The 27,551-nt window shown below is 39.7% G+C and overlaps 1 protein-coding gene across 2 annotated transcripts in view; it reads right to left on the bottom strand.

Annotated features, from left to right (window-relative positions):
• CSRNP3 (cysteine and serine rich nuclear protein 3) overlaps positions 1 to 27,551 on the bottom strand; it is a 99,549-nt gene that overhangs the window by 17,078 nt on the left and 54,920 nt on the right. Inside the window, exons 1-2 of one of the 2 annotated variants that reach the window (XM_059853001.1) lie at positions 24,024 to 24,175; positions 10,386 to 10,556 (exon numbers count right to left, since the gene is read on the bottom strand). In XM_059853001.1, the coding sequence (XP_059708984.1) occupies positions 10,386 to 10,533 (148 nt within the window). In that variant the 5' untranslated portion in view covers positions 10,534 to 10,556; positions 24,024 to 24,175. Of the gene's footprint in view, positions 1 to 10,385; positions 10,557 to 24,023; positions 24,176 to 27,551 lie in introns of those variants that run through there. The other variant, XM_059853000.1, reaches the window with a different exon arrangement.

Raw genomic sequence — 27,551 nt, 5'->3', positions numbered from 1 at the left:
ATTTTAACTATTAAACATTCTTTTTCTTTTGGTTCTACAGACACTTAGCAACTCCTTCCCATGATACTGATCTATTGTTTCTCACTCATAACAGCTGCATGCCTTTAGAGGAAATAAGTAAAGACACACAAACCTTAGAGAAAGGTAAGGGACGCTCCTTGATTTTTAAGATGAGCAGTTCAATTTATTTGATTTGTTGCAAAATAGCAACAGGTTGTTGAGAATGCAGCTTCTAGGTCATTGCTTTGCAGTCTATAGGCAGGTGTGTGCAGGTATGAATGAAGGACCTCATTGCCAGCATTCAGGCAGTAAAATGATTTAAAGGGTGCCTGACCACTCTTGAATGGCTTGGAATCATTCTATAAAAGCAGTAAGAGCAACAAGATGTACACTGATAATCTAGAATTCCATCTCTAGAGATGCGACCCACTTGGCCTTCAGGTCTGGTTTCATAACAGGTCTGGTTTATTTGTCACAGGTAAAACATAGTTCAGCCTCTATTACTGGTTGTAAAATGTTAATCACCACACATGTAAATCCACAAACTTCTACATGAAGTACAACTGTCAAAACACCCAGCATCATCTACCAAACTGTGGGAAAACCAAGTCTATTAGAAAATAAAGCCCGGTATCCAAATTACACAGTGCGTCCTACAGACATCATCACAGAACTTTGTGGCTCACTGAAAGAGGATTACTTTTCCTAAATACTAGTAAGCTGCTAGAAGTATGGTAAAGTATATGGTTTGTTATATAAGTCACAAGCACTTCAGACCTCCTGCAGGTATGCTGGATTATAAATATAAAACAGATTAATATGACCAGGTCCTGTTACTCACACGCTGCGAGTAAAATCACAAGAAAAGGTGTAGCATGTACAAAGGGAAATCAAAAGACAAATTCTGTTACATTAGGCATGTTTAACTTACATCCAAGTTGAGCAAATCTCCTATCAACAGAGCCTGTCAAAAATATTTATAGGAAGCCTTTAGTGAGGGAAGAGGGTATTTCATTAGCAGACTAGTTGATAGGGATGTGTCAATTTTGCATGATATTAAATATGGTTTTAATGTGCTGTTCTTTTTCATACATATCACAGTTCCAAAACAAAACTGCCTTTAATAAAACCAACTTCTTAGCATTTGTCAGACGGGGTAATTTTCATACTGAGACATTTTCTTTCAATGTAGCATAAAAGCAAATACCCTAAATCAGAACCTGCACTGCCAATGTGGTCTAATACAAAAGAAAGTATTAAAAAATCCTTTCTCTGCTGAATGAGGTATCTAAACCATTCTGGGATGTATCCAATTTCTGATATCAGTATCAATGTTATTTGGATCCAACCTGGATGATGCTCTATTTCAGAATAAATACTGTCAGCTACTGAAAGGCAGGCAGCTTTTTTGCCAAATAAATGAACCGCTCATAAATTAAATGAGAAATAAAACCATTGCAAAATACTCAAGGGAAGAAAAATAAAGTTTCTCTTGAAAAAAAAATACATGCACATACATTTCATGAAGAAATCGAAGGTAACTGCACCTGTAAATCTCACAAGTTAGAGAATCACACACATTTTGAATTCTCACCTGTAAACCTGAGTATCTATGACACAAGGTCTGTGTTGATAGTAATCTGGTTTAGATCTTAGCTGTGGAACTCCTGACAGGGCTGCTTTACTGACAGGAATGACAAATGCTGCAATAAAAGCACTCCTGTTTTTCAAAGTCTCAATCTCTTTATGGTACAGATACTACTTTCATATTAATGGCTAAACATAAATAATGACCCTTAGGTTTCGTTCGCATACTACCCACTAATAATATCTAAATGAAGCTAAGCAGAGGAGTTTGTGATCTAGTTACTCCCAGATCAAAAAAAAAAAAAAAAAAAAAAGCTTTTACAGTATGTACATTTTTGCCCATGTGTGTGCATCAAAATTCAGAACATGAATTTCATGCATTGCCATACATTTATGCCTAAAAGTTCAGTCAGCAGTCTCTCAGCTAGGACTGCTGATGTCATGGGCTGTCTTAAAGAACACACTAACACGTCTTCAACTTTTTGTAGCTCTTATCAGTTTCAGTAATTGTCAGTGCCATACCATCAAAGTTTGTTTGTGGGGGTTTTTTGATATACCACTGAATAAAACTGTCAAAATAGAATTAAGATGAACTTCATGAAAACGTTGACACATGGTAACTTCAGTGTCACTAGCACTGTAAATTCAGCATTAGATTGAAGACTTGTATGAAGACAATGTGAGAGCTGGCATGCATTTGTTGTAAATGTCACTAAAGTTTGTGCTGTTATTTATTAACGTGATAGCTCTGAGTCAAACAAATTATATGACAATCTGTAATTAAACACATGTGTAAACATTCAGAGTCCTCAGAATACATGGGATTACTTTTTCTGGAACACATCCTATCTTTTGGTAGAACTCATTAAAGGACAGAGTTAAGGCCCTATGAAGAACTCCACGATGGTCTCCTGAATGCTACTGTCAGGAGGAGCTAGAATATATTCATATTTATGTGAATTCTGTTTACAAGAACAGATCTGGCAGGAGCTGCAGGGGTTTACCGGATTGTATCTGATGAGTCAAAAGCACAGATTAGAATGTCAGTGAGGAGACATGAGAATTGTGACCACCTCAGCTACCAAGGACACAGAAAGGAGCACACTCAGCACTGCAAAGCACTGTGTTCTTGTCTATTACACTTCCTAAAAATCTCCAAGCAGAGGCCTGCCTTGATGTGAGCTCAAAAATACTATTAAATATTGAATGGAAATGTTGAACATTTTCCAATGTCAGGGACAAAGTGCTCTATAACTGATTCAAGCTCTTTGCTTCAAACCAAACAAAACAGAACTACCACCTTATCAAGAGTCTGGGGCATTTGTTATTTTGCATGCACTGTACCTTACACAGTATGTTAAATCTGTTGGAATCACTGCTAAGGACACTGTTTAACTCAAGACAGAGCAGAAGAACACACAAAATATGTATGTTCTGATCTGTTAGAAAGCATGAGTATACACATTTATTGAAAATTTGAAAAATTCAGGCTTTATCATACCTAGTCATCATTTATTTCCTGTATCTTGGTAGAAGATGTCATCATTGGCCTATCCAACTCCCAAATCCTGTGAAAAGCAGTCTTCTAAAGGGGAAAATCACTTCCACTAGCAATCCAACCTATGCTTAAAAGAATCACCCAAGTTTCATTTGTATATGAATAAATTATAACTGATGCAATGGGAAAGCAAGAGCAGTAATATGATGGCAGACTGAAGCAAAGCTTTCCTGACTTGCTCTCATATGCCCAAGGCACTATGCAGCAGCACTGTCCATTTGCCTTTCAACATCCTCATTTTCCAAGTTGGGCACTGGAGCTACAGCAGTGTGAAACCTGTGGAAGATGCAGCCCTTCCTTCTGCATGTTTCGTGGCTGAAACAGAATCCAAACCTCCCCCTGAGAAAATCACCCACTGAAGATGTGCTCATCCATCAAATGCAAAATCTGCTTCCTATTTTTATACAATCCTTATAGGAATGACATTTTAAGCTCATCATGTTTTTCTAACATGTTTTACCCAGAAAACTAGTAGTTCTTTGATTACAAAACTTAAATGATCTCAGTTCTGGCTGAACTCCAAGACATAAGCACTTTCTTCTGCTGTCTCAGCTATTCTCCTGATGTCAAAGACACATTAAAATAAATGTGAACCATATGGCTCCCCGGCAGATTACTCACACTCCTGCATCAATGAGGGCAAAGCAATGCATTGTCACCAGTGCAGAAATATCTTAGGCACGTGAAAATTTCAAAAGGCTGGAAAAAACATGTGTGAAGCAGCCTTTTCGATTAAAGCTCTATCTGAGACCAGTGGAAATGCTGCATTTCTTACACTCTACTATCAATTTGTCTGTTTTTTACATACTCAGTGTCATAGAAACCATTATGGTAAGAAGGACTAGCACCATTTTCCACCTGCTCCATGACTTTCCATGCAGTATTTCATCAAGTATAACACCACAGAACAGCAAAACCTAATCCCTCCTGGCAATCCAGGTCAGAATGCTACTTATAAAATCCAGCTTGCTTCCCAACCCTCATAGAAAACAAAACCTAGGAAACGTTTGTATCCAGAAATTGCTTCTACCTCTTCCTCTTACCTCTCCTTCTATCCCATTACCTCCAAAAAGGTATTTTCTAAGTCTCCATACACCTAATTTACAAGTTTCCAACCCTGAATGATAAAACACTTCTCCTACATGCTGGAAGTCTACATTAAGAGAAAATATAAAATGACATAAATGCACCCTCCAAAAGAAACATGTAGTCTTGTGGACTAGGGAGGTATTTTCTAGAACAAATTTTAATCTCAGAGTCTAGAAAGGAACTGCATACTCAGTTGTAAATTAGAGGAAATTTGAGAGAAGAAGGACAATGCTGTAGAACACCAGCACCTACCTAGAGCACTTCACTGCTCTCTGTCCTTCTCATAGCTTCCTTTAGGCTAAACCCAAAGCTAAATTCACCTCACAGGAGGAGCTGGATGGGAATGCTTGCCTAATGCCGGATTTAAGTCACATTTGAAAAGGTTTTTGAAAATTACTAGCTCACAGATAAGTCTGACATGAATAGAGAGGAATTAATTTGTATTTTAAGCATTTTACCTCACTGTCAAGTGTTTTGTCGGAAATCTTGCAGAAATGTTTAACTGTTAGGATGCATACTAGAAGCTGGAACCTGACCACTAAAATTTCAGTGAAAGATCTAAGTTTACTTCCTCAGCACCCTCCACCTCCAGAGTGCTTTTCTGTGACATACATCATACTAGTCCAGTTTCTCCATTCTGCAAATATCATCAGCCTGTGGGGAGGAGTGGAGATGGTTAAGTGCTCTCTGCCTCACCATTTCCTCTAAATGCCAGCTGCTGTTCTATAGGTGATTATTCCTGACCTTGGCCCCAGCTTTGTGAGGAGGCAAATCCAACCAGGGATCCCTGTAAGAACACCCATGAACAACACTTGCATTGGCTGAGCTCTCTTATGACAGTGCAGGCAATCCTCTGTCCCATCCTACCTGTGACTTCTGTGAATGGCCATTTCAAGTACACACAGCTACCCATTCTGCTGACACTTTGCATTTACAACTGTATTTTATGTACCTATCATGAACATCTTCTGATGATTGATGTTTTCTAAGCTAACAAAAACATCATGAAATGCAAAAACTCTCTGGCTGTATTGTGTGCAAAGTGCACTAATTTATAACAGACAACTTATTTAAAAATATAGAAACATAATTAGTTGCACAAATCATTCTAAAAACTAGTGGGAGCCTGCTTTATAACCCCTCTTTTCAATTTTTAACAATTTTCACCACAGTATTCCTTATTCCAGATGAAAAGATACTGTCATGGTATACTCTGTCATGTCATTCTGTGTGAGTTTGAGCGAAGACATTGCACTATATTTCACTGAATTTATTTGCATTTCTTGCTTTTTAATGCTCAGATGAGCTGACTTATTTTAAAATCAAATACAAGAACCTCTCAACCTGTTAGCATTTCAGAACATGAGTCAACAAATAGCAATAAAAACATATTTCTCATTATCAAGGAAATTCCAAGCCTGGTTGCTGGCAACATAACTGCAAATGCCATGAAAAAAGGAATGCCTGCATTTAGTTACATGTGGTTTCCCACAGTAAACCAGCACCACCACTCCTAACTCAATCAGAGTTAAGTTTCTATCATTAACCAGCAATTAGACATGCAGCTTAAGTTCAAAGCTCAGGTTGTGTCTTGTGCTATTGACCTTATACCAAATAAAACTTTATCCCTCTATGAAAATAATTCAGAAGAAGCTACACCTTCCTAATGATTTCATACTTTCTTTCACATTATGCATGGGCACCTAGATAAGGCAATCTCAGTAAGTTAGCAGCTCTACAAAATTCAAACAGTACTTTACAGGGCACATTGAAGGAACTGCTACAGGGATGTCTCTGAATTTTCAAATTCCTCACTATCTTTAACAGCAAAATCAAAAGATGGCAAGAGCTCTTAGAGATCAAAGGGTTTTCTCAGAGCCCTCAGTGACCTGCCCATTCCTAATGAACCAAAGTACATCCAAAATACTCTAAAGACAGTACCCTAATTAGTGGAATGGCAGGACCTGTGAAAATGGATAACCTTGCTCATGACAGTGATAATGTTAATGGCAATAGAGAGATAACTGATGGAGGACATCAGCCAGACTGTGTGATGGCACCACCTCCTGCTGGTGATAATCACCTTATCAGATAAGCTGCTGCTGGCCATCTCAAGTGACTCTGCAGGCAAAGGAAGAGAAGTTTCAGCTACAAGACACTGAAGTTGAAATGGCAGAGGAAAGCAGCAGCTTCTTATGTTTCTTAAGAGATGCATCTGTGATTAATGTGCTATGGAGAGTTATTAGCAGCACCAAAGTTCAAAAGACAGGACTTCACAAGGTCCCCACAGGGCTTCCAATTGCATACGATTCTGTAAGTTAAATTTAGGTATTCTTCTGTATCAGAAAAAAACCACCAAGCATTTAGAGGAAGGTACCTCACCAAAGCAGGGAGAATGACAGAATCATCAAATTATTAAAGTTGGAAAAGACCTCTAAGATCATCAAATAATTTTTGACTGAATACCACCATGCCCCTTAAACTGTATCATGAAGTGCCATGTCTACTTGTTTTCTGAATACCTCCAGGGATGGTGACTTCTCCACTTCCCTGGGGAGCCTGTTCCAATGCTTAACTTCTCTTTCAGCAAAGGAACTTTTCCTAATATCCAACCTAAACCTCTCCTGGCACACTTTGAGGTCATTTCCCCTTGTCTGTGAGAAAAGACCCCCACACCTTGCCACAACTTTTCATGGAACTGTAGAGAGTAATAAGGTCTCCTCTGAGCCTCCTTTTCTCCACTGAACACCCCCAACTCCCTCAGCTGCTTCTCACAGGATTTATGCTCCAGACCCTTCACGAGGTTCATTACTGCTCCCTGGAAGGGCATATATTCCCCCACAGCTGAGCTGCAATGTGGAACTCAGTGTTCCTCAGTGCACACAATATAGGAATGGTCAGGGTGTTGTACTGATATCCTGAATAGCAATTCCAGGTTTTTCAGCTTGCTGTGGAGCAGATGAAACACAGCAGTGGGGTGCCAGAACTCAACAGGGCAATTGGAAGGAGCTCCAATGGCATTTTGAGTGCTCCAGCCCTGTATTCTGTGTGTGCCTGAGTCCTGACTAATACTATACGTGCAACACTTGCCCTGCTACTTGAAGATGAACATCCTTTTTTCTGATATGAAGGCAGGTCTGTGAAATGGGACAGGCATGTGGACTAGCCAGAAATACACTTTGGCACGTATTAAAGTAAATCTGCAATGACTAATGACCTGCTGAATCAAACTGAAATTGCTTCAATAGACTGAGAAAGGTAAGTAAAATACACAACAGGGATTATATCTGCCAGCAGTAATGAAGGCACTCCATCACCATTTGCTAAGAGACTTAAAAATGTGCACATCTGTAAAAATACACACACCATATAAAGAAAATGCTAATGGTATAATTTGTCTATTCTTTATGGACTGAAATTTTTATATACTGACTCAGTTGCCTGCAGCCTAGGCTGGGGATTTATTAATTTCTTCTTGTTGCTGTCTTTATTTGTTTAAATGGATATATTGTTCAAGAAACTCTGTACTTATCCCTGTGTAACAGACAATAGCAATAGCACTTAGGGCCATTTCAGTGATGTGTTTTCTGCCATCACACTACAGGGTTAATTGCTGAGAACAAAGTTATCTTCTGGTAGTTCTGCCCCACCTGAATGATCCAGGGCAGCTGTGTGACTCATTTAGCTGGCAGGTTAAACTGGCTGTAAGACTAATTGAGCAGAATTCTTGCTAGGCTCCTGTTTATCTGACCCAATACATATCGTTTCAAGGGTTGTGTAAATACAGAGATGCATCAGCTGTGCTAGATGGATTTATATACAAAATGCCTGCTTCCTAAAGTGCTGAAGAGATTGTAGTTACAAGCAATTTAGAATTATCTCTCTGTCAGGTCAACTAGAAAGAAAAAATAGAGGACCACGTTAGCATTTTTTTTTAATTCTCAATTTAAGAACTAATATATAGATCTTGATGTTGACTACAGGTCACACAACCCTCTCTCCCTTTTCCACTCAGTAAAAGAGAGTTTATAGTCAACTTTGTATTCACCTATATGAAAACAGACCAGAAAAAAGACAGTACACAGGATCTGACAGTGTCCCACTAAATAGAACAGAAAATGGTATAACATGTCAGGAAGTAGCTTAGGAAGATAACCTCCATCAAGGAGGTATTCAGGCATGTAACAGAGGCAAGGAATCTCGTCAGCCTTTTTTCTGCACTGGCTCTTTTCAGTCTGCTCACTGAAAAAAGTCTCACGGAACTCAATCTTATATTTAGATTCAAATATTCAACTATTCAACTTAGAAAAACTTGTCTCTTGTCTTTTATTATGGAAGATGAATGAGTTTAAAGCATGAACAAAATACCTTCCAATAAACTGTTAACAGTTGTGTTAGTATACATTACATGTGCATGTAATTTTCAGGTGAGTCTCAATAGCTCTTAAGAAATACAGAGATTCTGTATTTGATTTCTTGGAATTTAGGCTGGTGCATCTGTATCAAAGACAATACTTTTTAAAAAAGCCAATGCACACACAAACTACTTGCTCTTTCTACTTCTACATCACCAATGGATGCACACAAATGTATTTTTTAGAAAAATGTAATATGTACAATTTCTGTATGTGTGCGAGTGCACACTCAGATAAACATTGATTACTTTGGCCACAAATAGCTCAGTTAGATAAATCATTAATCATAACACTGAAATACTGTAGTTTCTCTTAAAGAAAGGGAAGTTCCTTTAAACTAAATTCTTTATTATGTCAGCTACAATTAAAGCTTATTGCTACAGGCATGTACTAGAACTTCCAAGTTTGTCCCCTGAATTGTTCCCTTTCATTGTACCACCTGTGCATGTATTCACAATAAAACTGTGGTCTTCTGTGTGGGTGGGAATGACTGTTTGATGTAAAAAGCCTGTTTTCAGTCTACAATGAATAATCAACTAACTTCTTCAACAGATGCAAATGTTAAAGTAGCAGCATGCAGATAATATTGTCCCCAAGACAATTTTCTAAATACTAATCTAAATTTAGATTTCTAAATACTACCAAAGAGGTTTACTGGATCACTTACTCCTTTGTGGCACTTCAATAAAATAGGCCCCTGACTAGCACTGCCTCTTAAATATCATACAGCTCCTCAAGAATGCTCCCTGTGAACCCGTTTCAAAAGTCGTGCCTGTCCCTCCTGTGCACAGGAACATTCCCTACCAGAGCAAAGAGGATCCAGACCCACACATCCAAATGCCTGCTCAAACTGAACAGCAGCATCTGGTAGGTAATGCAGTTATAAGAACATTCATATCACATGCTACAAACATGATTTCTAGGCACATCCACCCACCCAGTTACACGGAACACACTCTGTGCGGGCAGCAATGAGGAGCCTCACCTACTCCTTGGCTCACAGTTTTCAAGAATAACTCCATAGAGGAGATCTAAATGCAACAGAATCGAAGGAGGCAAATCCCTGCTTTTTTGAAGATGCAGTTCACTATTAATAAATAATATAACCACCTAAAACAAGTATCATAAACTGCAAACATAAACTGTAAATTTATCATTCCCAGAAATATATGCTGCAAATGTAGCTTGGCTAACTTAAGACCAAATTCTTATTTGTACACAAAACCATTGCAAAGTACAGAAATATCCTCTGGTACCTTAAAAATAGAAACTATTGAAATAATGTCTACCATACACAACATTCATCAGTTCCAAATAAAAGGAAGCTCATATTGTTTTTAGAGAAGAACTCTCACCAATACTGTATTACAGAGAGCTGACAGCTGCAATACATTTAGCTAAGGAAAATCAACTGAGCTAAAGCACTTTCCCTGCAGTAGCTGTTTGAACTATTTGGAACACAACTCCTAACATTAACAGCTACATAATTCAAATAGCAAATAGGTAGGAGCTTCCCAGGGACTTCAAACTTTTACAACAACAGTCTAACAGACAAGAAGTAAAAGAATGTTTAGAGCATTTTACTAAGTATTTTTGAGCAAGTCACAAACTGAACATCATGGAGAGACTGTTTCATGATTTGCTCAATTAAAAATCATCATGCTTATCTAACCACAAAATTTATTTTGTTTTGAGAAACAGGAATAATTCTTTGGGTACACAGAGTTAGTACTTACGGGTAAAATGATTAGAAGTGGACGGATTGACACTATCACCACTGTCAGCACTTTCACTGCTGGAAATGTCATCATCCGATTCCCTCACAGAGGAACAAGGTGAGGAGCCATCTACTTCTTCAAACTTCCTCTTTAAAATTCCACTCATTGCTGCAATGCTGTCACATGTACCTGTAACAGGAACAGAGGCAATGATGCACTGAAACATCCAGCTTGAGAATATGCAATCATAAACTCCAAAGTAATTTTTATTTCAAAACAGCAGTAAATTGCCACTTCTAGTCTTGAATGATCTTTTAATATGAAATTACACCTGACTAATTCGGAAAGTGAAGCCATAGAGAAGAAAAAAAATCTTAAGTCCTACTCTAACTTGACATGTATGGAGGTGATTACTTCACTAGAATAATCTGTAACAGATTGCTTTCAGGGAGTATTTTTCCCACTATATCAACAGCATCCCTATCTTCTCCTAGGTTATGTTGTGAAATTTCAAACCAAGAAGAACATGATGGACCTGGTCCCTTCTTTGGTTGCAACAGGAGGAAGGAAAGCCCACAATCAGGGATGAAATTAAGAAGAAATCATCTTGAACACCACAGTTCCCAATGCTAAATATAAGTGATGTAACCAGTGTTCACACCACCCTTTAAGAATTTCATCTGATAATTCTGGTATTACAGACAGATAAAAGACAGTGAAGGCACGAAGACCATATTTAAATTTGTGCTCAATAAACATCTGGATTCCTGAAGTTACCCACAACAGTTAAAGACACCAACTGCCTCCCAAACATTCTCCTCTCCCAGCTACCAGGCCTATGAAAGGCAGGTCACACTTGACTAAGCTGATCTCCTCCTATTACAAGGTAACCTGCCTAGTGGTAGAGGCAAAGGCTGTGGATGTCGTCTACCTGGACTTTACTAAATCCTTTGACAACATTTCCCACAGCATCCTCATGGAGAAACTCACTGCTTACGTGTTGGAGAGTGGAATTAAATCCAGTTGGTAGCTGGTCACAAGTGGTGTTTCCCGGGGCTCCACTGAGGCCAGTCCTGTTTAAATACCCTTATCAGGGTATTTAAATACCCTTATCAAGCCTCCATCCCCTCAGTCAGTTTGCAGATGACAGTAAGTTGGGCATGAGTCCAAAAAAGGGCAATGAAGCTGGAGAAGGTCTAGAAAATGACTCATATGGGGAGCAGCTGAGAGAGCTGGGACTGTTCAGTCTGGAGAAAAGGAGACTCTGGGAGGACCTCATCACTCTCTAAAACTCCCTGTAAGGACTTTTTAGCCAGCTGGGGGCTGGCCTCTTCTTCCAGGTAACAAGTGACAGGATAAGAGGAAATGGCCTCAAGCTGTGCTGGGGAGGTTTAGATTGGGTATTGGGAAAGATGTCTTCAACACAAGGGTGGTCAAGCATGGGAATGGGCTGCCCAGGGAAGTCACCATTCCTGCAGGTATTTAAAAGACGTGTAGATGTGGCACTTGGGTACATTGTTTAGTGGTGGACTGGTCAGGTTAATGGTTGAACTCAATGATCTTTGAGGTATTTTCCAACCTAGACTATTCTGTGATACCAAAATTGGTATTTTGATATCACAGAATAATTAAAATGAAATGCCTAATATACTCCTGAGGTTGAGGAGAATATTATAAAGCTAAGTTTTCATGCAGAAATTTAGCAGCATGTCCTGGTTCCAGCCAGGACAGGGTTAATTTTTTGCAGTAGCCCAGAGGGGGCATGACCGGGACACCAAGGTTATTCTGTACCACCTCACATCATTACTGGGAGCAGGAGAAATGGAGTCTTTTCTGGGGAGTAGAAGTTCCTTGTGGCTCCAGTTCCAAGGCAGAGAGGGATGGTGCTGTCTATTGTGGGTTTCCACAGTGAGCAATAACATTTCTTTTCTCTCTCATGAGTATTGTACTCTCTCTCATGAGTATTGTTGCCCTTACTGTTCCTCTCCTTATCTCATTGCCATTTCCAGTAAATTGTTCTTATCTGAACCCACGATCTTCACCTTTTTTGTGGGAGCACTAAAGTGGGGAGTACCCCCCTAAACCGTGACACAGCAGAGGCGGAAATATTGCATGTAATTAACTAACTGAGGAAAGATCAAGAACAGCTGGAGCCTGCCCTGAGGAGACACAGCTGCCACCATCCTGCCTGCAGCACTGCAAAGACAAATGCTCCTAACACTTATCCAGGCAAAAAGTTTGTCTGGGATTGATGACACACCGTACTCGTCAGGGACACACAACCCAGCACTTGGGACTTGACAAAGGGCTCTGCTCAATCCCACAGAAAGCAAGAAAAATAAAAAATTCATTTACACTGCTCATGAAACAGAACTATTCAAATCTCTACAGCTACCTTTAGTATTCCTTAATTCTGGACCAGCCACATTTGCTCCTTCCAGGAAGCTGAGCTAGATACCCTCCAGAACTCCCTTCCAACCAACATTTCGATGGCTCTGTGTTTAAAACCCCAAAGTATCTGTGAGGAAGCTTGCATAAGCTGGGCTAAGTGGCTACTAAAGAAGACAAGGTTAAAGCAGAGATTCCAGTACTGGCCAAAACGTTTAACAATTAGCACATTTCAGGGTTTTGGCTCAGGCCACTTCTTGCTCTCCTGGATTATGCAGGATGAAGCAGGTGCCAGAACCATTCCCAGCAGGCAGGCTGGATGAGGGCACCTGAGTTTTGGCAGAGGCCTGACAGCCTAGCCATTGTGGACAAGAGCTGTGTCCTGCCACTTGGCAGCAGAAGCCAGAGAAGGCTGTCCCTAGCCTATGTCTGTCCACTTTTCAATTAGTACAGAGGCAGTCTCAGAGATGTAGCTGCTGTGCTCTGACCCTGCAAGCACAGCACTTCAACAGGTTCTCAGCTGTCTTTGCTCCCACTTGGCCACACACTAAGTAGTTTCAATGTCTCCTATGTATTCTATAGGTCCCTTCAAGCCCCAACACCAGTTTCTTTCCTGGAAAAAATGAAGTGACAGTGTGAAGAGAATTGCAACCTTTCATGGTATGAAGTCATAGCAAGAAAAAGGTGGGTATATGAGAATGAGAACTACCAAAAAAAAAAAAAAAAAAAAAAGGAGAAAAAGTAAAAAAAAAAAAGAGAGAAAGTAAAAAAAAAACCAAACCCCAAAAAAACCACCAAAGAAAAACTAGGACTCACCAGCTTACAGAGACTGTGAGACTAATTCCAAATCATAATTCCACAAACACTGAAACCTGTCTAAATGAAATTCATGGGTTGAGGTGGCAAGAGCACAATGGTTTCTTCCCAGTGCGAAGAAGTTTAGTTCCAATTACTTGTTTTGCTTTGCTGACAAAGCATTTTACTTTGCCTGCCAGCTCCTAAGCACAGCAGGAGGGACTTATGAGCAGGTTTAAACTTGCCTTTGTAAGTCAAAACTAGAAATTGCATATACATTATACAACATTTTAATGGTATTATTAAATTGCAAGGATTAGAACAGAAGTTTTATAATAAGGGAGTTCATTCACTTCTTGAAAATCAAAAGCTCTAAAAAACACACATACGATTGTACCAAGTTTAATATCCTGTCTCCAGCAGTAGTCACTATTTAATGCTTCAATGGGAAGCAATGGGATGCAAAATCCTGCCAAAACAACTGCAGATACACAGCTCTGCTTCCTCATCCTTACAGCCAATTTCCCCTAACCATGAGACTTGAAATATTGCTATATGACAGTGCCCAGCCTCTTAGAAATTCACTTGACTTGTTCTCCTGAGGCAACAAGTTTCTTATTAGTTTTCTGTGAGGAGAAAAAAACCACAACAAAACAAATCTTCTGAAACTATAGCCACACCCCCTTGAAAATCCCTGCAGTTTCAATCTCTACAATATTTTGGACAGTAAGCAGCAGGAAGGCAGCAGTGTCCAGCAGCATGCTGTACTAAACAGAACTACCCAGGTACCCCCCACAACGTGGAGACAGCTGAGAAGAAGTCATGACATCTTGTTGCTGTATTACAGCGGTATTTCCATTTCAGTAGGGCATGCATTACACAGGAGGTAGAGTGCATCTGCTGATCCTGTACAGAATTAGGAAACACCTTTATATCTGGGGGTGTGCAGGGAGGGAACAGCGATGGAGACACAAATGGAACTGCACATTAAGGTCCGCATCCCAAAGCTGGGGCGTCTGTCCAATGGCTGCAGTAGCTGGAAAGCACCTGGCATGTTCCTGCCTACACTCCCAACCTCACAGCTGTGCAACCCTTCACAGCCTGCCTACCCCTGGGGAGCTCCCCAAAGCCACACAGCCTCTTGCCGACACTACTCCTCTTTTAATGTGGGAACTAAAGCATTCATCAGCAAGAACAAGGAAGAAAAAATGAGCAAGAAACCATGCGGGTCTGAAAACACTTGAGCACTTGTTTACTATTCAGAGTCTTCAAAATTCTGAGTTAATAATCCCTAGAACACAATGCAGAATCCCATCAGAAGGTGTAGCTCATGAGAATAATGTAGAGAGAGCACTGGCCCCCAGTACAGCCAACACATACCTGCTCTTGGAACTGGTACCATATTTCCTAAGGCTAGGAAACAAGAACAGAGGGAGTGATGTGCCATCTCAACAGGTACACTTTGACACCTCGCAGCTACAGATGTGTCCCCCCTGCAAGAGCACGGGAACATACAAATGGCTGATTATTGCCTGCTGACTGAGCAACAGCTGCTTTCACCAGATTAACCAGAAACTCTGAAATTACTCCAATGTCCTTGTCACTGGTCATCCCTCAGACCAAAACCCCATTCCTAGAAGGCTCTGCCAATCTATCACCAAATTGTCTTCTTCAAAGGCATGTGAGCTTTTCCAGGGTCTCACTTTCAAGTTCCCCTAACATAAAGGCACTTCTGCACATACCCAAAGTTACAGAGATTTGAGATATCTGAATCTGTTGAGGTCTCCCTGGGAGCCTGAAACTTTGTGCTCTTCCAAGTAAGTGTCCAAGAACAAAAGGAAAATCTATTATGAGTGCAAAGCATGTTGAGAAGGAAAAGGGACAGAAAGGATGGGCCAGGCCCAAACCCACGAGCAATTGTTTATGCACCCAAAGGCTGGTAAATACAGTACTTGGCTGCCACCTGTGCCCACCCTCTTTGGACTATGAATCTTGGCATTATTTTCTATACAGCAAAATGGTCTCCACCTGAACAAATGACTTTATAAATTAACAAGATACCCATTCAGCAGCAGATCTTTACAAGAAAGATGTTTTGAGAGCAAGAGTGACCTGTGCTCTGCTCTTGAAAGGGAGGTACCCCTTCAGGAGGTACTGGACTGTGAGCACAGGGAGCTCCAACAGCACGAGCTATGGTTCCATGCTGAAGTGGTAACCACATGGACACCGGGGATTAAAACTTTTCTTTCTCATGCATCTAACCTGCAAGTGCCTTGCTTCTTACTTCATTAGGTGGACGTGACTTAGAGACTAATCCTGAAACTTACTCAGAAGCAGGAGACCTGCAGTCTTCAATGGCCACAGCCAAACCTCAGTACAGGAGAAAAACCATTCCTGCTCAAGGAGCCATTGGAAGGACAGAGAATTTTACAGCCATCTCCACAATGCTAGGAAACATGCACTCCTCCCTATGCCTTGCACCTCTGCATCAGTAAAGAGCAGCTTTGCTGGCTCTGTAATTCTGCCTTATCTTCAAATACAACGGGATTCTGATCAATTCTAAAACATTTCAAAAAGAGATGTTTGACACACAAAGCAGATGTATTAAATAACAGGATCTCTGGGGGAATGACAGTTTGCCTTATTAATTATCAAAATTCTGTTTCTGAACATAAATTCCCCCCTTCTCCCCCCTTCGATAAAAGGCAACTGAATTCCTTTAATTTATCTTCTGGACACCTTAAAATCAACTTTTCTCTCTAAAAGCTTTAATTACATCTTTAAAGCATTACGTTTGCATATCCCGGCTAACGTAACATCAAAATTACAATTTCAATATCTAGTCAGAACTTCCTTGTGAGGAAACACACCTTATATTACACAATGCTTGCTTCAATTGAGAAAGCTTTAACTCTTGGGATTAGAGTTACACAGTACATAGCTGTAGCCTACATGCTTTCTTTCAAAAATATTTCCAGGCATTATGACTTCAAATGCAGAGGAAGTGTAGTGAAAGTGTCAACAATGAGACTGCCAAGGGCATGGTCGGAAGAAATGGTTACAACAATTTAAATGGCTAAACAAATATAGGCTAAAAGTCAAGTCAAGGGTAAAGATATAAATTCATACTGCCTCTGGCAGGAATCAATTATGCTGGCTATTCTGACCTCTAAATGGGTTCTTCTGGAGAGGGAACCATGAAAAGCTTACTCTCACTCTCTCGCTTTTTACCTATTTTCTCTCATCTTCATTACAAGTTACATATATATGTTCCACACGTCTAAACTTAGCAAAAAGTATTTAAAAAGGAGAAAGATATAAACTGTTTTATCTGCATTAATAACCAATGATAGTTAAAAATTTTGCAACTGCAGTGGTTGAAAAGCATTCTCACTCCAAAGAACATTACTGAAAAGACTTGAAATTCTTAGTAGAGATGTTCTGAGAAATGCCAAAGCTGCGCCTAAAAACATGAAAAATTGCCTAAATTAGTTGGTTTTTGAAAATGGTAATACAGACCGAGTAACACCACAATGAAAGAGGCAAAACTGAAGAAAAAAATCATGAGCAAGGATTGAAGCAAAAGTTTATGAAAATATTCCTTTCCTACAGAAGTGGGACTCACAAAAATACTGAGTTTCAAATTTCCTTCACTATTTGAAAGAAATAGAAATGAAATAGCAAAGCTGTGCTCTGTCATGATTACTAGAGGCCAGTTAAAAAGGAGAAGGTAGACAAAAATACAGGTGTCCTCAAAGCTGAGTGTTACCATTCAGTGGTGTTCATCTGTGCTACGTATCTGAACATACAGCTGAGGTTTTGCATTAACTCAGCTCACTCTGAACAAGCAGCACAATCAGCAAAAGCAGATCAGCTGCACTAATACACACAGCTTTTGAGCAAAACTAATCTGTGCAGCAGAACACTGCCCTAACACAGACCATTTGCAGCACCCCTGTGAAATACATCTTTAAATTCAACAGGCATCTTGGAAGTGTAAATACACACTGCTTTGGATAGCAAAATAAATACACAGTAGAGGGTCATACAATAGAAAAATTATACTATTTAGTAATTATTCTTAACTGCAAATTTTGTCGCTCTTCTAACATAGGTGTTCCTTTGTCATACTGGTAAAATTTAATTACGTATATACATTTAACATGCATGTTTACTATGCTTTAACAAATCTTGGTACTAAGAATTCACCACAGAGGTGGCATGAGAAAGGGTCTCAGCTTATTATGCACCAAATCCTGTGATATTGAAGACCTGCCTGTGCTCAGCCAGCAGCCATTTGCGTTTCAGCACTGCTGCAGCGTTACACAATAGACATGCTCTGCACGTTCCCTAATGGACACTGTTTCAACTCTCCTCAGTTCAGCACTCAAATTCCAGCTTGGCAGATGATTTTGAACAACCTCATGCCTTTGCCTTGTCACATCCACTCAAAAAAAAAGGCACAGCTACAGGAACACATTCTACTGTTCCTATGCAAGCACTGACTGATCTGGGTGCTCCAGGAGTTCCCAGGTTCAGTGAGGGAACACATGAAAAAGAGTGTGGAGCCCCAATACTTCAACACTCAGATTACATTCTTTAGACTTCAGCAACAAGACATTTAAAATTTACTGTATGATCTTGGTTCTTTGCATCAAATGACTTATAAGGAACCAATCAAAAGATTTTTGACTGCTGGGCTTTTAATTTTTTTTTTCCTTTTTTTTCCTTCTCTCTTTTTGTTTTAAACACCAAAAGCATAAAAATCTCCAATAACAGCTTGTTTTTATCTTTTTAATAAATGCTGACATTAGAAAGAACATAATTAACCCAATTCTCCAACAAAATCTGTGCTGTGCATATTTTAAAGACACCAAGTAAATATTTGGCACAGCTATTAGTTGTCATGTAAAGTTACAGACTGCCTTCTCTGGTAGCTCAAAATTCTGCTGCTATTTTTTACTATAAAGCTGAAAGAAAATGGTAGAAACTAAACAGCTTGGAAAATACCAGAAAACACATAATTTTCATCAGCAGAAATATCCGAGGAAGAATAAAAGAGGCCCCTAAAAAAAAAAAAAAATTTGGTCACCAGGAGCCAACATTCAATTGCCACCAATGAAATGAACGTAGCTCCATGGCATGACAGGAAAATCATGACTTCACTTCATCCAAGGCCTGGCTTCAAGTAAAGCCAAAATTAGTAAAAATATGTTTAAGTGCATCTTTCTCCCTAGAGAATAAAGTCAATAAAACTATTCGTACTGGAAAATATAAATTATTAATATCTACTGGAAGGCTCTGATGTTTTGAAATTGCTATCTTCAAAAATAGCTTTATGGCTATAATAATTCAAGCTTTCTATCTAGATCAAGGACAATACACAACCAAAATATAATGCTACAATCTGCATTTTTCATGCACACCCAAGACAGTCCTAAGCATACAGTCAAGTCCACAAAAAAAAAAAATCAGACAAAAATAGAAGACGTAAAATTGCTATTTGTTTATAGGATTTGCTTTTTGACTTTGCACCATTCATGGTGTATCTATTCAACTCTGAAAAACAATACATTTATTTTTTAAAAAAATGGAGATTTTTAAAAATAATTTTATTTCACAATGAAACACTGATGAGGGAAATTCACCAAAAAAAAGACCCCGTAACATACACAAGAAATTACCGAATGCAGGAAACAGTGAATCCATATAACACAACCGTGAAGTCTTCTTCTGCCACTGACATATATGCAAGGAACTGACAATTCACCTTATCTTCTAAGAAGGACACAAGGTAAAGATAAGCTACTCAGCTATCAGCTAAACATGAGAAGAATTTAATTTCACATTTAGGGGAAAAAAAAAAAAATCTGAGAAACAAATGGACCTTTACTGTTTATGGATTTGTCTCTTCTGGATGGATTACCCAAGGCACAGTATGAGGGCTGCTTCACTGATGCTCTTCCCCAGGGTCATGGTGTTTAAGCTTTCCTCTGTGTGGTTACTTTGATAATCAGGGTCTTAGCCACAGTGCAAATTGTTTTTTACTGGTGTGAACTAACAATCTCTCCTTCCCATCTCACCACCCATTTGCACAATACTTGAAGAAGATTAACTGCTTCTGCTTCAAGCTCAGCTGATATGAGCTAACAGGTAAAAATACTAATTAGGAAAATATGACAGACATATTGAACAATGTGACAGGCACAGAAAAAGCATGACTGCATAAACCTAATTTCCTTAAGAAACAAGTCAAAAAGATCAGCCACAATAAGATTTCAAAGTCCCAGATTTAGTGATCATGGTCAACAGAATGAGATTTATTTTATTTTTTTTATGAAGACAGACAAAATATGTGTAATCAATAAAGTAAAACGTTTCTCTGTAAGCCAGTAGTCTTCTATGTATTTTCAATAACTGAAAACCTCAAAAATTATTTTAAAAGCATATTACAGGCAAAATTTCCAATAGTAATTTCATATTTGTGGCCAGCAAAAATTCCCTATAGGTCCTTGCTCACCTGTATGTGTGTACCTGTGTATAATCAACACAAAGGCACCCAAAGGAAGGGCCTGTGGTGCTAACACAACATGACAGGCCACAGTAAGACTGACCTGAAATTACACTCCCAGTTGTGTTAAAATTGAATGTTGACTCCACTTTTTTTTCATGCTAAAGTAAATTTGGTTTATGCCTGTAGTGACTTGTATACTAATAAACATGTCTAAGAATTCTTTTCAGTTCACTTTATAATTCTAAGCTGAAAACTTGACTAGAAAGCTGACAGAAGAGCTGCAGGTCTAATAACAAGCATGTTCCCATGCAATTCCCAAGGCACTCTTGTCACTGAGACAATGATGAATAGGAGCTGAGCAGCGAGCCCACTGCCATCTCATTGCCTGACTTGTAAGCACCTTATGACCATTCAGCACCACTTCAGCCAGGGGAGTCTGCTGGGACAAAATTAATTATCTGCCCCACATTCTCCTGAAAGCACTGTTGTGAAGGTATGTGGCTTACACTTCCAACCTGAGGTGGGCTCTTTTTATTATTTGACATATTCTCCTTTATTAAATCTCTGATCACTCTGCCTTTTCCAAAGGAGCCAAAAAGGTTAATACTGTGCAATTTCCACTTTTCCATTTCATTACTGAAAGATGTTTGTTTAGAAGTAAGAGTGGGTGAGAAGCATAATAGTAAACAACTGAGCAACTTAATTGAAAGCTAAAACCTCTGGCTCACTTTCACTCTGAAAGTGAATTCTTCCATAAAGACTCTGGTACAAGTAGACAGCAAAACAATGGCAACTCTGGGAGTCAACTCCCCCCTGCGTTGTGGGATTTCCCTGCCCGCCGCTAAAATAAAATATTTAAAAGTCAAAAATGTTTGCTTGAGAATAACCTGCTCAGCTGTCACAGTTCACGCGGGAAGTAAGCACTGCTACCATTTGATGTCCACACTAAAAACAATTAACAAATACATTTTGTGGCTTTCAACATTTTTTGTTTACCCTATCACCCCCACACAAATGGCATTTACTAGAGATGGCTATCGCTTAGGAAGTGCAACTGAAAACATCTGCAATTCAGCTTCCTTGTTAACATATTCATGACATATTTAAAGCAGACTCTGTTCAATAGTGACAAAGAACAAATTTTAAATCACTAAGAAGTTCATCATATCCCTATTCAAAACACCCGACCTCCTCCTGAAGCCAGCACCATGTCAGCCTATTTCACCATCCGAGGAGGAGCAGCCAGGCGCTCCTCAGGTGGGACACCCACAGGCACCGCACAGCCCCGACCCCACTCCCGGGCGGCCCGGGGAGATGTGTTTGTTTGCAATGGAAGCCTTGTTCCCGAGCTGGGATGCCCAGCAGGGCCTGGGGCCGCTCCGTTCCCCGCCGCCCCGGAGCGGCAGCGCCAGCACCGCAAGCCGCCGCAGCCCGGGCTCAGCGCGCAGCCCTCACCGCCCCAGGCAGCGCGGACCAAAAATATCACTTCCTTCTAGGCATGCACAGAAATGATTTGCCAGAACTAAATAAATAAATGTAATGAAGGGGCAGCATGCTAATGAGAGCTACAAATACCACAGAGGCTTATTTAGTCTGCAGCCTCCCACTACATAATGGTAACACTGCTTGCATTTCCTCATCAAAATCCAACAACCACGCGAGAAGGTGAGGCTGCCATCGGTAAATGATGATGTAGCTCCTGCTCCTATCCCTCAGAACGACTGATCAGGGTCAGCTCCATACTCCGCAGCCCACATTTCCTACTCCACATTAGACAACGGAGTAAATATGCAAATCGCTACTGCTTATGAAAGAGCAGGATACAAACCAGCCCCAAAATCAATCAAGACTTCAAGTTATATATTCCATGAAATGATTTATGAAGTACTAAACAAAAGCCATGTATCTTTTCATCTGAAAGCCTGAATGCAAATTGTCCAATGCATTTTTGGACGCTAGTTTTTAAGAAGTATCCTTGCTTATATTTTTGTGTTTAAGCATAGAAAAACCTTAAAAAATGCAAGCAACTCCTCTTCCTTCTATCCTTAACTTCACAATATTTAAGTTGTCCACTTACATATATTAAGTGAATTTTCCACCAAATTGTTATGGCAATACAAGCTTTTACTCCTTTTCCCATTTTCCCTATTTCTTTGTGGAAAAATTATATGAAGTAATGGAAAACTGAAGGAGAGGTGCTAAAAATACAAACCTCTTTTTGTAGGGTGGGTGTAGAGATAGAGGAGCTGTAGGAAAGAATTACATGCAAATGTGAGGGAAGAAAAAGGCCACAATTTTCCAGTTTGTTTTTTTATTTTTTTGGTATCAATTACTCACATCTCCCATTTATCACAAGTTTCATTAGAATACTGCATCCATATCTGCAGAGAGATGGAGAAATTAAAGACATGCTGTTTATCTCAGAGCTGTTTTAACCTAGTAAATATTTTCATCTTCTGTACATTTGTAGATGAGTCGTATCTTTTATCTAAACTTAATCCCTTTTCCAGTGTCAAAAAAGCCTACAAAAGAGCAATGAAGCAACAGTGATCAAAACTCACTGGTAGGACTTTAGTAGTATCAGCATTTTAAAGATGTGATGGTGTTTGGGGATATTTTATTGAGGAAAGGGCACATCTATTATCCAGTTTTTCTCAGCATCATGTCTGGCTCAGAGCAAGAGCAAAAAGAGATACTGACAGACTGCATGCAAATTTATCTTTAAAACATCTTTACCAATGCTGCAGTATATTATAGCTGCCTTGCTTCAGCCTGACTTTCCACCTGCTTGTTCAAAGGGAAAACATCTCTAACTTCAAGCTTCAGTTACTAGAAGTGCATTTTAAGAGCAAGCAAAAGTTTTAGATGAGACAATCATCTGTTGCTATCTCAGGGAAAACATTTAAATTTTGGGATTAAGCTTCCAAACATTTGCCACTGTGCACTCTAAACCATGACTTACATGTCTTCAATTTATATTGAACTTAAACTTCACTTAGTCAACTACTGCATCTGTCTAAAGCAAGACATTTCACAATAAATGCAAATTCCTCTTTCTGGTAAACAATGGAGACCAAAAAACTAAGATATACAGTAAACACTGCATCCTCAAACCAAAACACTGCACATCAGATTTGGGCTCCTCAGATCCAGAAGTAAATTATGACAGTGTAATTAACACAAAACTCCAGTAACATGAAAGATCAAAATCACGCCTCTGTCTCCAAAATGCTGGATATGTACATAAAGATTTGGTTCTATTTATGATTCTTAAAGAGACTCAACAGCCTAAAATGTTTACATAATGACACTTTGAATAAACTTTAGATGAGGTAAACAAAAGTGTGTCTTAAAATTACCGTAACTTGGTAGCAACACAGAACACCTTTTTGCTTCAGGAAATTATTCTTTAAGCTTTCTTAAAAAAATTGGAAGTGTTTAAAATGTGAAGAACCTGATCCACAGGAAAAATGTTTGGTTTTTTTGTTTCCTTCCTACACAAATAGACAAGACAAGTGTATTTCAAAGTTGTGATTCCATTGTAACAGTGGGAATGCTGTTCCGTAGAGACGCTCCTATTGTTATTTTACTGCACACTGTTAATTTTATCTCTGTATGCACTTACTCTAAGTACCTAACCACCTCATAAATTTAAATTTAAAATCCACTGTACTTATTTTAGACGAATATAGTAATTATATGATAATTGTATGACTCTATATTGCTGTATTTTCGCCATTTAAATTAGCATAGTGTGACATGTTCAGTGTTATCTCATCCAATCTTATAGCACATACTGCAGGTGTTACTGCGATATTACCAGGGTTCTCTGTAAAATAAATTAATAGCTGCACATAAGTACGGTGAAAAAGTACTTTTACATATCCTTTCTGATCTATTGTCTAAAATATGAACAGGCATAAATGCCAAGCTGTATGAGGATTGTAATATAAAATTACCTTTTACAGGAGAACCGTTTTAAAGCAGGGACTGCAAAGCACCTTCGCTTAGGTATCAGCAATATTTGCAACTGGAAAATGATGCCCTTAAAGCCAAAGCACATTTCCGACTGCGAAAGCGCGCGGGCCGCGCGGCCCCGGCCCCGGCCCCGGCCCCGGCCCCGGCCCCGGCCCCGGCTCCGGTCCCGGCTCCGGTCCCGCCCGCAGCGGAGGCAGCCGCGGAGGCAGCCGGGCCGGGCCGGGCCCCGCCCGTGTCCGTGTCCGGCCACGCTCCCGCGGAGGGGCCCGAGCGGCCGCGGCACCGCCGCCCGGCCCGCGCCCCGCCGTACCTGCCCGCGCCCTCCGCGCGCCACCGCCCCGCCCCCGCATTTGCATGGCCCGGCCCCGCCCCGCCGCGGGGCATGCTGGGCACGGCCCCCCGCCCCTCGCCCCCGGCCCGCCGGAGCCGGGCGGCAGCGCCCGCGCCCCCCGCCCCGAACGGGGCGAGCGGCGGCGGTTTCCTGGGAGACCCGCTCCCCCCGCCCCCGGCTCTGCAGCCGCAGCCCGGGCTTCCTTTCCCCTTCTCCCTTTCTTTAATTACAGAGGGCGGGCAGCGCGGGCTCCGCCGTGCCCGCACAAAGCGAACCTGTGCGGGCGGACCGCGAACGCAGCGCTCCAGCCCCGGCTGCGCCGCGCCCGGCCCTGCACCTCCCGCACGGCCACAGCCACAGAATAAACGGGCTGTTTATAAAGCACATTTCTCCCTCGGAATCATAAGTGCACATGAAAAGAAATACTGTTCTCTACATTTCGAGTTTTGTTTCTTTATTTCCCCAATCGTTTTTCAAGGACTCCATCTCCTTTCTGCTAAAATACTCCCCCAAAATCAGCATATCTAATTTACGATCTTCAGCACTCAGAAAAGAAAAAAAAAAAAACCCAAACCCAATACTGTAAAGAGATTTAAGGAACAAAACTTTTACACTGTTAATTTCTATATGATGTGAAATCACTGAGAATTTGCACGTCTATCCTCTTTAATAAAAACACAGGCCACAGAAATCTTTGGGAGCAGTTTCCAAAAAATCAAATAATTATGTATAATTAACTAAGAACTACTATGAGAAATCATTACTTGCTAAAAAAATAATAACGTATTTTGCATTAACATTAGAGTGAAATGCATGCAGAGGGTTATAATGTATCGCTCCCATGTGTATACAATTGCATCAAAAATAACACAAAACACCACTTCCAAAAATTTCCAAGAAGAATGTGAAGGAAAAAACCCCATGTAAGCGCACTGTTAGATATGCTCTAATGTTACATTATGTTTAACCAAACACAAACACTACAGATCTCCTACTGAGAAAGAATTAGTCTCGAATACATAGCAGAGTAATAGATTGTTGTTACTAAATATTTTATGATATTGGTAAATGATCCATCTAGCATAAATTTAATTTTACTTGCTATCCCATTTTTCATGCACAATTGAAGTCTGAATTGCATAGGAATAATGGTAAAAACATTTTTACAATGAATTTGATCACAGAACTTACACAATTTAGTTAGCTTGGTATCAGACTGATGTGCATCCTTCCAATCCCACCTTACAAAATGAAAAAACCCTGGCTTTATTAACAATAAAGAAATAGCAAAAACCCCATTTATATTTAAAACACTGAAGTGTGTGAAGAATCTATAAAAAAACTGACCTGTTCAAATTGTTGTTTTTCCAATCCATGCACTGTTTTTATTAATTAGGACCCAAACCAGATTGATCGTCATTTTATAACGTTTGACATATTCACTGTCTTCCCACTTCCAGCAGAATCTTCTTAAATTTCCCAGCACTGTGTTTTATTGCTGGTACCATATGCTTTATTGTTCAGCCACAAGAGCTTCACTCTGCACAAAGACTCATTACCTACTGCTTGCTGAGCAGCTTCGGGCTCACTGAGGCTGCCTGTGTGATCACATGGGAGTTTTGTCTGAGAAAGCCAGGCATGCCACTGATTTCACCGGCTACGGATATTTTTATCAGCTGAGGTCTACTATGAGGAAGGAATAACAAATTCCGAGGCTTCTTTAGTTCATTAAGACAGCAGTTGTTATGGAAATCCCCTGAACTTTTTTTTTTTCCTAATTATTATTATCATTCCCACTGTAACGCTGGTCCAAGAAGAAATTCAAGAGATTTGTTACAAGTAATTTTTTCTTGCGGGGAGTGGCACAAGCCATGCATTGTCTGCATCGCTCTGCACACAGTACACACTGAAATTAATATTCCGAAGAGGTAATATTTTGCCAACACTTAATCTGCCAGTGTTTATCCTTTATGTGGAGGACAAGCTTCCAAATGAAAAATTATACCTAAAAACCAGCCCCTTAATTTAAATTTGTCTCATCAGTCAAGGGCATAATCGTGTAATCTTTGGTCTTAAAATGAGTTTTGCTGGCTTCAGTGAGGCTACTCAGGTGAATAAGAATTGGCCATTTGGGCAGGGATTACTCTCAAATCCAAATGACAAATTATGTAATACAGTGAAGTCTAATCTCTTCTTGGTAATAGCTGGTGATACTCTGGGGTTTGTTTTTGTGTGTGTGCGTGCGTTTGGTTGGTTGGCTTGGGTCTTCTTGTTTATTTTAAACAAAAATTATGAATTTAAACAATATTTTATAATGCTTAAAAACTTAATATTTACCTGAGTATTTCATATTAGAGTAAGTGAATATCTATATTCAAATTACAAAAGCCCTTACAGAAATGTTACACAGAAAAAGATAAATATTATTTTTTTCACTGATCCATTATCAGTATCAGGGTTCCATGCTAGAATATTTGGAGACAGCTTGATTCCTACTGCAGAGTGAATTCCCTGAATATTCTAATTTAAAGCTAGCTTTCTACAAACAGCTGGTGATGATAAATGAACATCTCTCCTCCACCCTGAAAACTCGAACCGAACACACAATTATCCATAATATTAACATTGCAACGATGCAGCTATTCTACAAAACAGTCAATTATCTCTAGAATAATTCAGAGCATTTTGATAACATGAGATAGCAAAAGAAACTGTTTTCTCATTAACATTCCACAAATGAAATACCTCCTTATTCTATTTAAGATCTCTCTCAGTAGAATAAATGACAGCTTGTAGCTCATGGTTGGCATTATTCTGGTCCTATCAAAGTCAGTGGAAGTTTTGCTGCTGATTTGCATGGAAGAAGGGACAAGCATGACTAACAGATTCATTCGCCTTACCGTGTCGTCATGCAAATCAATGACAAAACTCATTTCTTTATTGTTCTTGGAATCTTGCTCGGTTTGTATTATTATGGTTTTGTAACAGTTGATATGCAGTCTCTATGATTACACTGAATTATACAAGATGGTTAGCAAAGGATTCAGAATTACCTACAACTAAATCCAGTAATGAGTATCTTCTACGCTCTCACATTCATTTCAGTTTTTTAAAAATGCCATTATCAAGAATGAGTGTATTCTGAAGTACTACCATTTTCATCTATCCAAAGACAAGG

This window comes from Haemorhous mexicanus, chromosome 8, assembly GCF_027477595.1.
Source record: "Haemorhous mexicanus isolate bHaeMex1 chromosome 8, bHaeMex1.pri, whole genome shotgun sequence".
Classification (NCBI taxonomy): domain Eukaryota; kingdom Metazoa; phylum Chordata; class Aves; order Passeriformes; family Fringillidae; genus Haemorhous; species Haemorhous mexicanus.
The sequence above is the reverse complement of the archived record's forward strand: the minus strand, read 5'-3'. Positions and strand labels throughout refer to the sequence as shown.